At 42.8% G+C, this 17,086-nt stretch overlaps 1 protein-coding gene across 1 annotated transcript; it reads right to left on the bottom strand.

Moving 5' to 3' along the window:
- Nucleotides 1-1,424: 1,424 nt before the first annotated feature.
- On the bottom strand, nucleotides 1,425-15,724 carry LOC126086349 (zinc finger protein 397-like). The gene is made up of 4 exons (XM_049902542.1): nucleotides 15,386-15,724; nucleotides 13,866-14,371; nucleotides 13,457-13,598; nucleotides 1,425-7,684 (listed from the first exon to the last, which is right to left on the bottom strand). The coding sequence occupies exons 2-4, from the start codon at nucleotides 14,277-14,279 to the stop codon at nucleotides 6,783-6,785; spliced, it is 1,458 nt and encodes a 485-aa protein (XP_049758499.1). The 5' UTR covers nucleotides 14,280-14,371; nucleotides 15,386-15,724; the 3' UTR covers nucleotides 1,425-6,782.
- Nucleotides 15,725-17,086: the final 1,362 nt, after the last annotated feature.

Below are 17,086 nucleotides of genomic sequence, written 5' to 3'. Positions count from 1 at the left end.
TCTCCCTCCCCTTGTGAAGTCAGACGAGGAGGTCAGACGCCCCACGCCACCATTTTTACACCTGGTCTCTTGGCCACTACAGGCTTCCTCGATGTGATGACATCTCAGTTGAGACCTAAAAGGTGGGTAGTTAGGCAAGTCAAGGGGAGAAGGAAAGAGAACAATATTATAGGCAGAAGTTATTGCACATACAATGTCATGAAGATAAAGAGAATCTGGAGATGTCCTTTCGTCAGTGCTCTTTTCTGTGGCAGGAATTGGTTCTCATAGAATTAGTGTACTCAGAATTAGTGTGATGGAAGACTCTGGTGTGTCATATGGAAATAGGCACGTGTACACCACAGAAAGACTACATATTGGAGGTGAAAGGGACAGTGGGGGCTGGGAGTGTTTGGGTCCCATGACCCTGGGGCTCAGGGAATCAGAGGCTCACAAGAATACAAGGATGGGAGGTCTGCCTTCCCAGACTCCTCCATTCTGCATTCCCATATCCCCTTCCCCCCGGCCATGAGGCTATCAGGCTCATAGACTCTAAGTTACTTGAGGTTAATAAATATTTGTCAAATTACCCCCACAGATTCCTCAAAACTATAATTGCTAATTTTTATTTTAGCAATTTAAATTAACCCACAATTAACTGCTGAGGACAATTAACACCTAGGAGAAAAGTTTGTTTCCTCTTCTGAGATGTCCTCATTTCCCTTCCAGATAGTGTCACTTCTGAACAAGGGTTGGCAACCACAGCTGTTTTGGGTAACAGGGGAGGTGGAAATTGGGGTGTGGGGGGGCAGTCCTTTGTGTCCAAAGGTTGTGAGACTCTCATTGAGTTCAGATAATCAGAAGTCTAAAGTGATCCTTCAAAAGGATGGTGAGTTGCCTTTCCCTATAGCTGATAATCGGATGATTTCATGTTGTTAAATGGAGTCCCTGGGTGGCACCAATGGTTAAGTGCTGGACTATTAACCTAAAGGTTAGCGGTTCAAACCCATTCAGAGGTGCATCGGAAGACAGGCCTGGCAAGCTGCTTCCAAAAGGTCACAGCCTTGAAAACTCCATGGAGCAATTCTGCTCTGCATGCCTGGAGTTGTCATGAGTCAGAAGGACTCAACAGCAAGTAACAAAAACAATGATCATTTATAACTAGTTTTTTCCATGATTGTAAATTGATTATAAATATTGATAATATAGAAAAGAAGGAAAGTATAAGTCACCCACAATGCTGCTACCCACAGAAACATTGTTAACAATTTTGCAGTATGTTTTTTTTTTCCCAACCCTAAAATTTTTGGTAAAAATCTTGTTTGCTAAATCCTTATTGGTAACTGATTTTTACCATTTATACTGAGTATATACTTAAACTGGTTTAGTATTAGAATGTAATGCAAGATATACTGTAATAAGATCTGAGTTTTCAAGTTTTGCTTTGAAATTATTTATTCAGATAGGGAATACAATAACATGAGTGGAGACATGGTAAGGGAAGAGGGAAGGATTTATGGGAAGAAGTCAGGAAATTAGTGCCCTCAGCTTTTACTCCCTGGGCCAAAATCTCAGGAAACTATGACAGCCTGCCTCTGGGGTTGTAGCACCAGCTGAAGTCACAAAATTGAGGGGACTGCTTTGTGGCTGAAAGACTATGGGAATGAGGGCAGGAAGTAGCCTCTTTAAACACATACGCCATCATGTGTCTGCCAGAATCAGGACTCTTTCTTCCGTTTGGGAGGGGTCCATATCGCACCAGATGGATATCCTCAGCACTAACTGCCAAGGACCAAGCTTAGGCCTGTGGGCTGGGCAAGAGCCTGGAAGACTGCCATGGGCTTTCCCTTCTCAGCAGGTTCTCAACAGAAGCATGTGTAAAAATGCCCCATTACCCTTTCGATCTTTGGACTGCTTGATGATCATTTGTGCTAGCCAACAAGGCAGCTGTGAATGATAAAGCTACTGAACAGCGTTGTCTTGTTCTGGCCCATCAGAAAGCAAGGGGTGTGTGGGTACAAGCAGGGCCTGTCCACCGGGCTCACCCTTCCTCTTGACATCACAAAAACGCTCTCCAAGTCAGGACGGGAAGCTTGTCTAATTGGCAGTTCCCCTCTGCCAACACAGAGAGGATGCACTTGCTGAGGCAAGAGGGGCATAGGTGTTCACAGGGGAGCTTTGAGACCAAATGCCAGATTTCTTTAAATATCCAGTTTTCCCAGCTGGACAGGATTAGGTGCAGCCTATGGAAATGAAAGGGGAGAAGGGGAGATGTAGGAAACTGATAATTTCTAAGCATCTTGCCTAAATTGCATATATCATTTTTAAAAAATCCATTCAAGATCCACTTAAGGCAAGAATTTTTACTCCCTGGACTGCCTTTGTACTAATAGAAACAAGGGGGCCCTGGGCAGAAGGGAAAGGCATGAATTACTCTTCTTCCACACAAGGTTGGTGAAGGAGGAAACAATTACCTTTGACATCCACCTCCAATCGATACCCCAGTTCACAGTAGCACGGACTGGTGATGCTCTGACCACTGCAGATAATCTACTTCAGCTCCTTTAAACTGAATGCCTTCCTAATAGCTGCAGAATTCATGGCAAAGCACTAACAAGAACAAAGATCTCCACTTCAACACTATTGCTTCTCTATACCATAAATCTCCTTTATGGAGATAACATATTTAGAGATTTATAATTTGCAAAGGACTTTTTTGTGTACCATATATGAGATGGGTGAGTCTGCCGTTGTCATTTTACCAATGAGGATTAAGGATCAGAGTCCATTGATGGGACAGATGTTACGGAAAGCGTCATCACCCAGAGATAACCACAATAGCGTTTTGAGACTACGTATTTCCAGTATTTTTAATGCTTAAATGTATTTCTCCAACATGGGGTATTATACATACCATTGTGTAATATTTTTACTTAACGATGTATCAGGAATGCTGTTATTTAATATTGGTGTACATTCATGATTTCTGAAGTATACGTTTCCAGGTAGTTTCAAAGTTAAAAGGCAATGCTTAAGGCTTCTGGTATTCATTGCCAGAGACAGTATGTATTCACCTCTCACCAGTGGCATTATGTTCCAGTCTCCCTAAATCTTTGTCAGTTTTAGGAAAAAAGTGCCATTTCAACTGTTAAGAATAATTTTTGATTCTATTGAGGTTGAACATTTATTTCTTGTCCATTGCCATTTATTTTTTTGTGATTTGGCTATTTAAGCATCATTCCCTCCCCCCCACCACACACAGTCGGGCTTTTTCTTTGAGTCACTATAGAGAAGTGGCTCCACAGAAAGGTTCTGGGTTCCTAATGCCTGGGCTCAAAGTCTGACCTCTAGTAGGTCATGACCCCAAGCAAAATATGGGCTGAAGGGAGAAACAGCTAACACATATATACAAAGCCCTTTCCCAGTACCTGTTATATTTGTTGATATGTCAGAACTCTCTAAAGAATATATCCCTTTTGTTATTCCTGCTCCACCACTCGTCAGTTTAATTGTGCTTAATTAACACTTAATTGCGTTAACGTGGAACCTGTATAGAGCAAGAGGAAGTTGTTCATATAGGACAAGGGGATACTGCAGGGTTTTAAATCAGGAAAGGTGTGCATCTGGGTTGTATTCTTTCACCATACTTATTCAATCTGTATGCTGAGCAAAGTATCAGGAAAGCTGGACTATATGAAGAATGTGGCATTAGGATTGGACAAAGACTCATTAACAACCCATGACATGCAGCCGACAAAACCTTGCTTGCTGAAAGTAAAGAGGACTTGAAGCACTTACTGATGAAGATCAAAGACTACAGCCTCCAAAATGGAATCCACCTTGACACAAAGAACACAAAAATCCTCACTACTGGACCAATAAGCAACATGATGATAAGTGGAGAAAATACTGAACATATCAAGAATTTCATTTCATTTGGATCCACAATCAACACTCATGGAAGCAGCAGTCAAAAAAGCCAACGACGTACTGCATTGGGCAAATCTGCTGCAAAACACCTCTTTATAGAGTTAAAAAGCAGAGGTGTTACCTTGAGGACTAAGGTACACCTGACCCAAGCCATGGTATTCTGAATTGCCTCTTACGGATGGGAAAGCTGCGCAATGAATAATAAAGACAGAAGAACTGATGCCTTTGAATTATGGTGTTGGCAAAGAATACTGAATATTCTATGGACTGCCAGAAGAATTAACAAATCTGTCATCAAGAAGTACAACCAGAATTCTCCTTAGAAGCATGCTTTGGATATGTTATCAGGCGGGACCAGTCCCTGGAGAATGACATCATGCTTGGTAAGACAGAAGTCAGTGAAAAAGAGGAAGACCTGCAATGAGATAGACTGACACAGTTGACTGACATAGCAAGAACTGTGAGGATGGCACAGGACGGGGCAGTGTTTCATTCTGTCCTACACTGGGTTGCTGAGTGGGAACAAACTCAACAGCATCTAACAAGTTATGGCTGCTTAATGTCTGTCCTACCCTTTTCAGTTTCCTTGGGTCTTTCTGAGGAAAAAGAGTTCAGTGGCTCCTACCATGAATTTCACCATCTTTTCCAAGTGATACCGTCCCTTTTTCCACTCTCCCCAAATGTGCATTTAGCCCTCCCGCCACTCTCACAGGTTTGCAGATGCCGATCTACGTATGTCCCAATAGAAGCATGACTTCTGTTTCTTTTTATCATGACAACCATCTTTTCTCTACAACCAGAATTCTAGATTTCAGCACAGATTCGGTTCTTTGTTAGTCCTCCAACCTGTCAGGTCTTTTGAATGACGTCTTCCTGGTGATGATTAAACTGTGTAATTTTGCCACGCACTGAGAAGCACCTCCCTGATGGTCCCTCAGACAAGGACAATCTCTGGATCCCTATGACTATTATTTTCTGTTGTCACTTCCCTTTAGTGTTGTCTTTAACAAAATTCACAAGATATGTGAAATACTGTTGATGTTAAGTCAAAACTGAACATGTGTGCAGTGTCTGGGAAATATCATAGACCCCAAGGTTTTATTGTTGTTAGGTACAGTCGAGTTGTTTCTGACTCACAGCGACCCTGTGTACTACAGAATGAAATGCTGCCCTGTCCTGCGCCATCCTCACAATCATTGTGTTGTTTGAGCCCATCGTTGCAGCCATCGTGTCAATCTATCTCTTTGAGGGTCTTCCTTTTTCGCTGAACCTCTACCAACCATGATGTCCTTCTCCAGGTACTGGTTCCTCTGGATAACATGTCCAAAGTATGTGAGACAAAGTCTCACCATCCTTGCTTCTAATGAGCATTCAGACTCCAAGAGAAACTGACAAATGTATTTTGAGAACCTGGACCCAAGCGTGTACTAGGTACTATGGGATACAGCCCCAGAAAGAAATGATGACAACCATAGCAGGTTCTGACAGACCCTTGGGAGTTAGGAGGAAATGTGACAGCTGCTTGGATACTCTCTTAGAATACAAAAAACCAAACCCGTTGCTGTCAATTATGACTCATAGTGACCCTGTAGGATAGAGTAGAACTGCCCCATACCGTTTCCAAGGAGCAAGTTGTGGATTTGAACTGCTGAACTCTTTCTTGGTGAGCAGACCAGCTCTTCACCAAAGGAACCCTCATGTTTGGAAGACTTAGAACTCATAACCTCTAGGCTCTTTCTCACCCCTCCGCTGCCGTAAGTTCTAGCCTAGCCTACAGGTCTGGCAAGGAAAGTGGATATTAGCTCTTTCCCTGGGGTCATACCAGACCAAAACAAAGCTCCTCACCACCTCATGATCCAAGGGCTCTGGGTTTTGTTAATAGAAACTTTTCCATTGGTCCATACTTTTGATTTTTTTAAAAAAAAAAACACTGCTTAAAAGATTCTGGTTCCATCACTTCAGAAGGAACTTCATACAAAGTGGCCTTATATTTTTATTTCACAGATGTGCCACTTTCTTCCTGGAATTTGTGTTCCTTCTGTTTGTTGGGAACGGTCTTCCCTGGCCTACCCCCTGGCTAACTTCTACTCATCCTCAGGTCATTTTTCTAAGAAGCATACCCTGATCCGAGGCTGGGTCAGGAGCTTCTCCTTTGGATCACAGCACTGAACACACTGCAGTGTCCCTGCCTGCTTGAATGCCCTTTCCATTAGACTGTAGAATATGGTTCATTTCCATTGTATCCCTAGTGCTTGGAACAGACACTAAATTAATTTGTATTTTTTCTTCTCACTCCTAATTTCTGGCCTGCCCTGGGCTCGACAAATAATTGATGAGACCCTATTTTCCCATCTTTCTTGCTGCCCTGTCACTGTCCTTATTTAGGGTAGTAAAATGTTTTCTGAGCTCCTGATAGAGACAAAAGTCTCTCATACAGTCCACATCATCCCAGCCCAGGCACAATGACAATTAGATGTAGCAATAAAGTCTGGGTCACTATATCCTTTTCATGATGTTCTCATGGAAAGTGAGGTTTCAATGTTACATTCCTATTTCCTGAGTATTCTTAATGGTAAAAGAGAAGCTAAAAGCAATAGTTTTTCCATCTATGATTCTCGTTAGTCACAGAAAAAGCTTTTAGGAGTCAACTTTCTTTAGCACTGGTAAGTGCAACACATAGCAAGTTAGACTGAAGACCTAATAGTTTACAACCTTTATGGAACTTTGCTCCAAAGTAAACGCCTTTGACTAACAAAGACAAGAATCTGACTGGAATATTTACAATAGTCACTGTATTCACAAGTTACTCTACAGTGCAGACTTTCTGATGGAGCCTAAGGACTGATCCCTGCCTGAAAGCTTTCTCACATTCACTACATGTAAGTATAAGCTTCATCCCCAGAGTGGATTCTCTGATGCTGAGTAAGGGCTGAGCTCCTTTTGAAGGCTTTGCCACATTGATTACACTGGTAAGGCTCCTCTCCACTGTGAATTCTCTGATGCCTGATGAGGTTTGAGCTGAAACTGAAGGCTTTTCCACATTCATTACATTCATAGGGTTTCTCTCCACTGTGTATCCTCTGATGGGTAATCAAGTCTGAGCTCTGCCTGAAAGCTTTTCCACATTCGTTACATTCATAAGGTCTCTCTCCTGTATGAATTCGCTGATGCATAATCAGGTATGAACTTTGACTGAATGCTTTGCCACATTCATTACATTTACAAGGTTTCTCACCAGTATGGATTTTCTGATGTCTAATAAGGGCTGATCTCTGATTGAAGGCTTTCCCACATTCACTGCATTTGTATGCTCTCTCCCCACTATGAATCCTCTGATGAATAATAAGGTATGACTTCAAACTAAAGGCTTTCCCACACTGGTTACACTTGTAGGGCTTTTCTCCAGTATGGATTCTTCGATGCTGTGTTAGAGAGGAATGCTGCGTGAAGCCATGCCCACACACATCACATCTGTAAGGTCTCTCTTCTGTATGAACTTTCTGATATGTTACAGAGTTTGTACTTAGAATCAAACTACTTTGAGGATTACCACGATGGTTTTTCTTTCCTAGAGATTCATGTGTGAAGATCACTTGACTAAAACTGTCTCCTTGAGAAGGGAATCTCCTTAATTTCTCCTCAGCAGCACTTCTTTGCTGCCACTCTAAATGATTTTCATGTTCACTAACTTCTTGGAATGAAGGTTCCGGGGTGAGTCCTTGTGATTTTTCTCCCAAAGCTCCCTCCTTTGTTGCTGATTTATTGTTTTCACAATCTGAAATGATAAACAGCAACAAACAGATTTTACATTTCTCTGGTAACTCTCAATACTTCCCCTCTACTTGAGAGGAAACATAAGCTTCTACCTAAAAAGATGTCATTGTTCACGTGTATTTTTTCTTTTACTGGCTGTACTATGGTCCCTCCTCCTTTCTAATGTTAAGGCCTCCATCTACACTTTGAATTTCACCCTTTCCTGTTCCTCCAAGAGGTCAGTTAATCATTACCAACTATTTCTTTCCCATTAGTCTAAACCTCTTTCTCTGACTCCTTTTCATCAGCACGTAAAGCTCCTTGTGCACACATCTCCTTCAAGCAACCTCACTCATTCCCATTCACAGTAAAGCTTCTTCAAAAGGGTTGTCTGTACTCATCCCCATTCTGCAATCTTTCTGCCTTCCTCTGCTTTACTTCCACTGATACTGCTCTCACCAACATCATAGATGCTTAATCCAGTGCATACTTTCCAGATCTTATTTAGTTGGCCTCTCTGCAAAATTTGACTTTCAGGAACCTAGAGCTGTTCTCTTCCTGCAATATTGGCCTGATTTCTATGGCTGTTCCTTCTTAGTCTCCAGGCCTAGTCACTCAAACATTAGTGTTCCTCAGGACTGTGTTCTGGGCTCTCATGAATCCACTCTACAAACTACCCACTGAGCTTCAAGTATTACTTGTAAGCTAGTATCTCCCCAGATCCCTAACTCTATCCTAGCTTTCTCTATTGGGTTCTAGAATCTTATACCCAGCTGCTAACTGGGCCTTATATTTATGAATATTTCACAAGCACCAAAATGTGTCAAACTAAACACATCATCAGATAAATTTGTTTTCCTATTTACATCAATTGTTTTTGTTGTTAGTTGTTGTTGATTCTGACTCATGGTGACCCCATGTGTGTCAGACAACTGTGCTCCATAGGGTTTTCTGAAAGCAGACTGCTGGCAAAGGCTTGTCTTCCAAGGTGCCTCTTGGTGGGTTCAAACTGCCAACCTTTTGGCTAGTAGTTGAACACTGAACCTTTTGCTCCATACAGGGACACCATTTACATGAATAGCACCTCCCTTAACCAGGTGGCTCAAGACTGAAAACTGAGTATCAGTCTCAAACTCCTCTCCCTCAGCCTCCACTTTTAACAATGATACTGCACTAAAATTTAAAACCTGTAATACCCCATGTATCTGTCAGTTTGTCGTACTGTGGGGGCTTGTGTGTTGCTGTGATGCTGGAAGCTATGCCACCAGTATTCAGATACCAGCAGGGTCACCCACGGAGGACAGGTTTCAGCTGAGCTTCCAGACTAAGACAGACTAGGAAGAAGGACCCGGCAGTCTACTTCTGAAAAGCATTAGCTAGTGAAAACCTTATGAATAGCAGCGGAACATTGCCTGATATAGTGCTGGAAGATGAGCCCCCCAGGTTGGAAGGCACTCAAGAGATGACTGGGGAAGAGCTACCTCCTCAAAGTAGAGTCGACCTTAATGACATGGATGGAGTAAAGCTTTCGGGACCTTCATTTGCTGATGTGGCATGACTCAAAATGAGAAGAAACAGCTGCAAACATCCATTAAAAATCGGAACCTGGAATGTACGAAGCATGAATCTAGGAAAATCGGAAATGGTCAAAAACGAAATGGAACGCATAAACACCGATATCCTAGGCATTAGTGAGCTGAAATGGACTGGTACTGGCCATTCTGAATCAGACAATCATACAGACTACTATGCTGGGAATGACAACTCAAAGAGGAATGGTGTTGCATTCATCGTCAAAAAGAATGTTTCAAGATCTACCCTGAAGTACAACGCTGTCAGTGATAGAATAATATCCATACGCCTACAAGGAAGACCAGTTAATACAACTATTATTCAAATTTACGAACCAACCACTAGGGCCAAAGATGAAGAAATAGAAGATTTTTATCAGCTGCTGCAGTCTGAAATTGATCGAACATGCAATCAAGATGCATTGATAATTGCTGGTGATTGGAATGCGAAAGTTGGAAACAAAGAAGAAGGATCAGTAGTTGGAAAATATGGCCTTGGTGACAGAAACAATGCCAGAGATCGAATGATAGAATTTTGCAAGACCAACGACTTCTTCATTGCAAATACTGTCTTTCACCAACATAAACAGTGACTATACACATGGACCTCGCCACCCAGAACACACAGAAATCAAACTGACTACATCTGTGGAAAGAGATGATGGAAAAGCTTGATATCATCAGTCAGAACAAGGCCAGGGGCTGACTGTGGAACAGACCATCAATTGCTCATATGCAAGTTCAAGGTGAAACTGAAGAAAATCAGAGCAAGGCCACAAGGGCCAAAATATGACCTTGAGTATATCCCACCTGAATTTAAGAGACCATCTCAAGAATAGATTTGACGCATTGAACACTAGTGACCGAAGACCAGATGAGTTGTGCAAGGACATCATACAGGAAGAAAGAGGTCACTGAAAAGACAGGAAAGAAAGAAAAGACCAATATGGATGTCAGAGGAGACTCTAAAACTTGCTCTTGAGCGTCGAGCAGCTAAAGCAAAAGGAAGAATTGATGAAGTAAAAGAACTGAATGGAAGATTTCAATGGGCCTCTCGAGAAGACAAAGTAAACTATTGTAATGACACACACAAAGAGCTGGAGATGGAAAACCAAAAGGGAAGAACATGCTTGGCGTTTCTCAAGCTGAAAGAACTGAAGAAAAAATTCAAGCCTCGAGTTGCAATAGTGAAGGATTCCATGGGGAAAATATTAAACAACACAGGATGCATCAAAAGAAGATGGAAGGAATACACAGAGTCATTATACCAAAAAGAGTTAGTCGATATTCAACCATTTCAAGAGGTGGCATATGATCAGGAACTGATGGTACTGAAGGAAGCTGCTGTGAAGGCGTTGGTGAAAAACAAGGCTCCAGGAATTGATGGAATATCAACTGAGATGTTTCAACAAACAGATGCAGCACTGGAGGTGCTCACTCATCTATGCCAAGAAATATGGAAGACAGCTTCCTGGCCAACTGACTGGAAGAGATCCATATTTATACTTATTCCCAAGATGGGTGATCCAACCGAATGTGGAAATTATAGAACAATATCATTAATATCACACGCAAGCAAAATCTTGCTGAAGATCATTCAAAACAGAGCTGCAGCAGTATATCGACAGGGAACTGCCAGAAATTCAGGCCAGTTTCAGAAGAGGACGTGGAACCAGGGATATCATTGCTGATGCCAGATGGATCCTGGCTGAAAGCAGAGAATACCAGGATGTTTACCTGTGTTTTATTGATTATGCAAAGGCATTTGACTGTGTGGATCATTAACACGCTATGGATAACACTGCGAAGAATGGGAATTCCAGAACACTTAACTGTGCTCATAAGAAAACTTTACATAGATCAAGAGGCAGTTGTTTGGACAGAACAAGGGGATACTGATTGGTTTAATGTCAGGTAAGGTGTGCGTCAGGGATGTATTCTTTCACCATACCTATTCAATCTGTATGCTGAACAGCTAATACGAGAAGCTGGACTATATGAAGAAAAAGCGGGCAACAGGATTGGAGGAAGACTCGTTAACAACCTGCGTTATGCAGATGACACAACCTTGCTTGCTGAAAGTGAAGAGGACTTGAAGCACTTACTAATGAAGATCAAAGACCACAGCCTTCAGTATGGATTACACCTCAACATAAAGAAAACAAAAATCCTCACAACTGGAGCAACGCGCAACATCATGATAAACGGAGAAAAGATTGAAGTTGTCAGAGATTTCATTTTACTTGGATGCACCATCAACAGCCATGGAAGCAGCAGTCAAGAAATCAAAAAATGCATTGCATTGGGCAAATCTGCTGCAAAGGACCTCTTCAAAGTGTTAAAGAGCAAAGATGTCACCCTGAAGACTAAGGTGCACCTGACCCAGGCCATGGTATTTTCAATCGCATCATATGCATGTGAAAGCTGAACAATGAATAAGGAAGACTGAAGAAGAGTTGACGCCTTTGAATTGTGGTGTTGGCGAAGAGCATTGAATATACCATGGACTGCCAAAAGAACTAACAAATCTGTCTTAGAAGAAGTACAGCCAGAATGCTCCTTAGAGGCAGGGATGGTGAGACTGCATCTTACATACTTTGGACATGTTTTCAGGAGGGATCAGTCTCTGGAAAAGGACATCATGCTTGGCAGAGTACAGGGTCAGTGGAAAAGAGGAAGACCCTCAACGAGGTGGACTGATACAGTGGCTGCAACAATGAGCTCAAGCATAACAACGACTGTAAGGATGGTGCAGGACTGGGCGGTGTTTCGTTCTGTTGTGCACAGGGTCGCTACGAGTCGGAACCGACTCGACAGCACCTAACAACAACAACAATACTGATGAACAGGAGTCACCTTTGATCTTCTTGGGGTGAGGGTATTATACATTTTGATTCATTCACTGTGGCCTCCTTGATTGCAAAGGCCTCTAACAGGACTCCAGGACTCTACTCTTCCCTTTCTCAAATCCATTCTCCATTGTGCAGCTAAGTTTCAAAACATACATCAAATCATGTCACTCCCTTGCCCCCAAATCTTTCAACTGAACCCCTCAGCACCCAGGAACATGTACAAACTAATTAGCACAACATTTACATTTTTATAACCTGGATCCCATTTTCCTCTTTAGTTCACTTCTCACTCTCCTTCCCTATCAATACACCATTCAAGAAAACATGGATTACTGCAGTTCCCAGAATGGTCTGTATTCTCTCACAGGACTTTATGGCCTCTGCTTGGGATAGTCCTCCTCCCTATTTACCTGGCTTTCTCCTACTCATACTATGGGTTCTATCACTTCCTCCAGGAAGTGTTCCTTGAACTTCTAATATTGGGTTAACCCAAAAAACAAAATCTGTTGCCATCGAGTTGATTCTGACTAATCATGACCCTACAAGACAGAGCAGAATTGCCCCACAGGACTCACGAGGAGCAGCTGGTGGAGTCAAACTGCTGAACTTTTGGTTAGCAGCTGAGCTCTTTACCACTGTGCCACCAGGGCTCCAAGACTGGCTTAGGTGCCGTTTTATGGGCTTCCTTAGGACCTGCTATTGGTAGCTGCTGTCGAGTCAGCCCTTAACTCATAGCAACCACATGTGTGACAGGATTAGACCACTGTGATACATAGGGTTGTCACTGGCTAATATTTGGAAGTAGCTCATCAGGCCTTTCTTCCTAGTCAGTTTTAGTGAGGAAGCTCTGCCGAAATCACTTCAGCATCATAGCAACACACAGCTTCCACTGAGAGATGGGCAGTGTATGTGCTTGAAGTGCACTGGCCAGGAATCAAACTCTGGTCATCCCCGTGGAAGGTGAGAATTCTACCACTGAACCACCACTACCTAGTGCCTACTTTTATTCTATAACTTACTATACTATGTTGCAATGCTTTTTCGCTCATCCGCCACCTACCTAGACCTGAAAGCTCTTTGACGATAGAGATCCAGTGCCTAGCACAGAACCCGAAATGTATTAGCACTCTAGTAAATTGTAAAATGAAGAAATGAATGAATACGTGAACAAATGACAGGTAAACTGACAAAAGAGTGCTGAATGCAGTTTATGAGGGTTGCTGGAAACAAAGCTGTAAAGTAAGCACCTCTTGTCTAGCATAATTGTGGTGATGCTCACATGTCGCAAGGTTATGAAATGCAATTTCTCCTGCACCCTCAAAACCAGAGGCCTAATTAATCAAAGTCCCCAGATGACTTTCTATTCCTTACCACTTCTGAGGGACAGGCAAGGTTCCCAGGATTTCAGCTGTGTCTTTGAAGGCTGGAGTTGGATGTCTGTTGACTCTTGGGATGCTCCAAGAGATGTCAAATCCTTCCAGGGCACTGCTGGACCCTGAAGACTACCTGGAACCTGAAGTCAATAAGATGTGGTTAGCTTAGTAAGAATATCCCTGGGAAACTGCTGAGTAAAAATCTCAGAAAAGAGTTCAACAAAGACAACTCTAGGGAGGAGAAAAGGGGAAAAAGAACCATTTAAGGGCTGAGACTTATACTGGCCTAAGTAGTCACTTCAAGGTTATGGCTCAGTAACAATTTTCATTCTATTATTATGATGAGACCACATGCTCGAGCCTGGCAACTCCTTCTCCCATAACACATCACACCTCCCTGTTCCCACCTGCTGCCCTGGATCATCGAACTCTCTCTCCAAATCCTCCAACAGGGTTACAGCTTCCTCGCCGCTTTTTGGACTCTGTTGCTGAACCCAGACCTGCAGCTCCTCAGGCAGGATGCTCAGGAACTGTTCCAACACCAGCAGTTCCAGGATCTGCTCCTTTGTGTGCAGCTCTGGCATCAGCCACCGATAGCAAAGCTCGTGAAGTCGCCCCAGAGCCTCCCGCGGCCCAGGAGTCTCCTTGTAGCAAAACTTTCTGAACTGCTGGCGAAACATTTCTTGGCAGGCCTGGGCACTCCCATCCTGCTTAGATTTCTGACCCCAGGAAAGGCCCTCTTCTACTTTCACTACTATTAGTTCTTGTTCCTGAGGATCCTGAGTTACCAGGGTTGAAAATGCTCTGGATTCCACAGCCATTCTAGGCTGAGGCAGCTTAGCAAAAAGTTTGCTACACAACTGGGTTCTGTGCTTCAGAGTTTCCTTTAGTATTTCTTCTTTCAAGGGCTTTCCTGGAGAACACAAAAACATTGTTAAAAATTGAAAAAATCTCTAAGAACTCGTAAATAAGTCAGGTCACTCAAGCAATTTATTGAAAGGGAGCAAATTTGAGACTGTGACTAAATAAACAATAATCAGAAACTAAAAATCAGTCATGGCATTCAGTGTCCCCCATTTTGTAGAATTCCTATGACTAATGTTTTAAGAAATAACTTTAAAAGTAAAATGACACAATATTAATATTAATCACACAGTGAGAAAAATTTTTCAATTCTCTTTCAAGCCTGATTTCACCAAGGGGAAAACTCTTGGGTGCTAGTGTATCTTCAACAAGTGTGTAAACTTGCAAAATTCCATTTTTAATAGACGAAATACAGGCTTCAGACTTCTGAGGGCAACAGTATCTTGCTAGAAACTAATAATACTGATTTTTAAGCATTTATTTTTAGTTCCTTTGTATCTATGGCAAATGTTGATATTCATTTAAGGTAGTAAGAAAACATTTTTAGAAATTCACATTAAACATGAGTTGATGTAAACAAAAATATTATTCAATATTTGCTTGTTGTTCAAATTTGGGATTCACGGAATTCCTTCAATCAACACTGAGGCACTGTCTCTGGGCTCTGTCCTGCCGGGCACTAGGATACAAAAAAAGGTTCTTGTCCAGGGAATAAATGAGTCTATGGAGAAATTAACCAATAAGTATTTGTTAAATGCTTACCACATGTTCAGACATGTTAAATATCATAAAGAGACCCAAAAGAAGGAAAAGGAACCTCAGCCCTCAAAAAACACATAAGGTACTGGGAACAAAAGTTTTAAAAGTGAAGCATGGCAGCAATTAATTATGTAGATACGTTGTGGAACACAGCAAACATGATCTGATTTTAGGTTAGGGGAATATCGATAGGAGGGTATACCCTTGAATTAGCAAAACCGGTAAATAAAATTTAACCTAACATCACGATTAACTTTAGAGATGGACTAGAATATTTATGCCACAGATATGTGACTACACCAACCTTTCTATTTTTATATCCCCGGTTAAACCTCAGCGTTTGCAAAGTCACCGGGGTTGGGAATAAGTGTGATCTCTCCCGAAAGCAGGGGATTGAGTGCCGACGTCCTTTGCGTCCCCAAGACGCTCAGAGCAGCCTCCACGACAAAGAGCCGCGACTCCAGGGCAGGCTGAACGAGGGGCTGGGCTCCTCCGCCCAGCGCCCACCGCCGGTCAGCGCACCTTTCCTGTCCTCCCTCGCCTCGGAGCCCCCCTGCCTCCCTGCGAAGCCCTGGGCCGGACAGGCAGCGAGCCACAGACCCCCGGCGGAGAGCCACAAAGACCGGAAGTGCGCGCTTCGACCTTCCGCTCGCGCGCGTCGCTGGTGCGCCCTCCGCAGCCTTGGTCTGCCCCGCCCCTTGCTCGCCGGCAGCCAGTCATCGCCGTGGATTCTCCTTTTACCGCAGCCAGCCGGCTCTGGACGCTGGGTTGACAGACGTTTCCTCCGTTGAGAGGAAGTGGTTCAGGGAGGCTAAGGCTCTCCGCCCGTCCGCTTCCTATCCCGCCATGCGCCCACTGCCACCTACCGTTCTTGGTGTCATCTTTTTCCCCGACTAAACCCGCTCTCCGTTTTTAGAAGAGTATTCAGATTTGCCTGTAATTCCAGTTCTTTTCCAGGATCTTCACAAAAATAAACAGGTGGATGAACGGACTGATCAAAAAGTAAATCTTTTTATATTGCGCTTTCCCACGATTATGTCGTATGGAAAACTCACAGTCTATTTGAAATAAATTAAAGGAGGCTTGTTGAGGTTTGAAATCAGGTTAAGCCAGGCATCTAGGTGGCCCATGAAAATGAAACCACGAAGTCCAAGACACAGAAATTACAAATACAATTTTATATGGCTGAAACAAAGAATGGGTGTGGGGGGAGTGGGCGGTCTTCAAAATTATGACTGGTTTACAGCAATTAAGGTCAGTCAAAGGCGAGACATTGACAAGGGGAGCTTCAGATGTCATTGGTTACATTACTACAGTTGCCTTACATTGATTGGCTAAAGGACATAATTAAAAGGTGACGGGGTTCTCCTGTCCCTCACAAAACATTATCATGACAATGGCATGAAGGGCATTGTCGAGAACAAATTGTCAAACATTACCTTGCTCAGAGCACAAGATCTCCTGGGGAGATATGAAACAAAGAGTTTTGATAAGGTTTGGTTACAGACCCCAGGACAAGCAGTATTCACATTCTTAGCCTGACCACAAAGAGAATTGTTTCCTTAATAATAGGTTCCTAAGCAACAGGGTTGAATCTGGATGAAAGGTAAGCAACAGGGTTTGAATCTGTGTGAAAGGTGGACTGAGCCTTTATCATTAGTTCAGCCATTTTACTTTTAGGCCATATTCCTCTTTTGATTTTATATCCCACATCATTCCCTCCTTTTGAGCAAAGATTTCCAAGAACATACTTTGATGACACAGGCATACTCTCTTGTGCATGGGTTTGTTAATGTGCTACTGTCAGGTGGCGGCTTAACCTTTATGGTTTATTCCTTTCTTATTTTTCATATTAAGTGCATTTTTTTCCTCAGTTGGGGACCACTGGAACCTTGGTTGCTGGACAACACCAATAAGTCCATACTATGGCTTAGCAGCCATCTTCAGTGATATTGGTACAGGGAATAGACAGGGTATGGCCGCATTGGAGGAACAACCTAACCTA

This window comes from Elephas maximus, chromosome 11 (genome assembly GCF_024166365.1).
Source record: "Elephas maximus indicus isolate mEleMax1 chromosome 11, mEleMax1 primary haplotype, whole genome shotgun sequence".
Taxonomy (NCBI): domain Eukaryota; kingdom Metazoa; phylum Chordata; class Mammalia; order Proboscidea; family Elephantidae; genus Elephas; species Elephas maximus.
Note: the sequence above shows the minus strand (reverse complement) of the source record. Positions and strands in the feature narration are given on the sequence as shown.

What these genes read in the sequence shown, in the direction of transcription:
- LOC126086349 (XM_049902542.1), bottom strand. Translation starts at nt 14,279, where the DNA reads ATGGCTGTGGAATCCAGAGCATTTTCAACCCTGGTAACTCAGGATCCT. An exon ending in TCGATGATCCAGGGCAGCAG is followed by an intron (nt 13,599 to 13,865) that starts GTGGGAACAGGG and finishes TATTGACTTCAG; the next exon opens with GTTCCAGGTAGTCTTCAGGG. An exon ending in TTGCCTGTCCCTCAGAAGTG is followed by an intron (nt 7,685 to 13,456) that starts GTAAGGAATAGA and finishes TTATCATTTCAG; the next exon opens with ATTGTGAAAACAATAAATCA.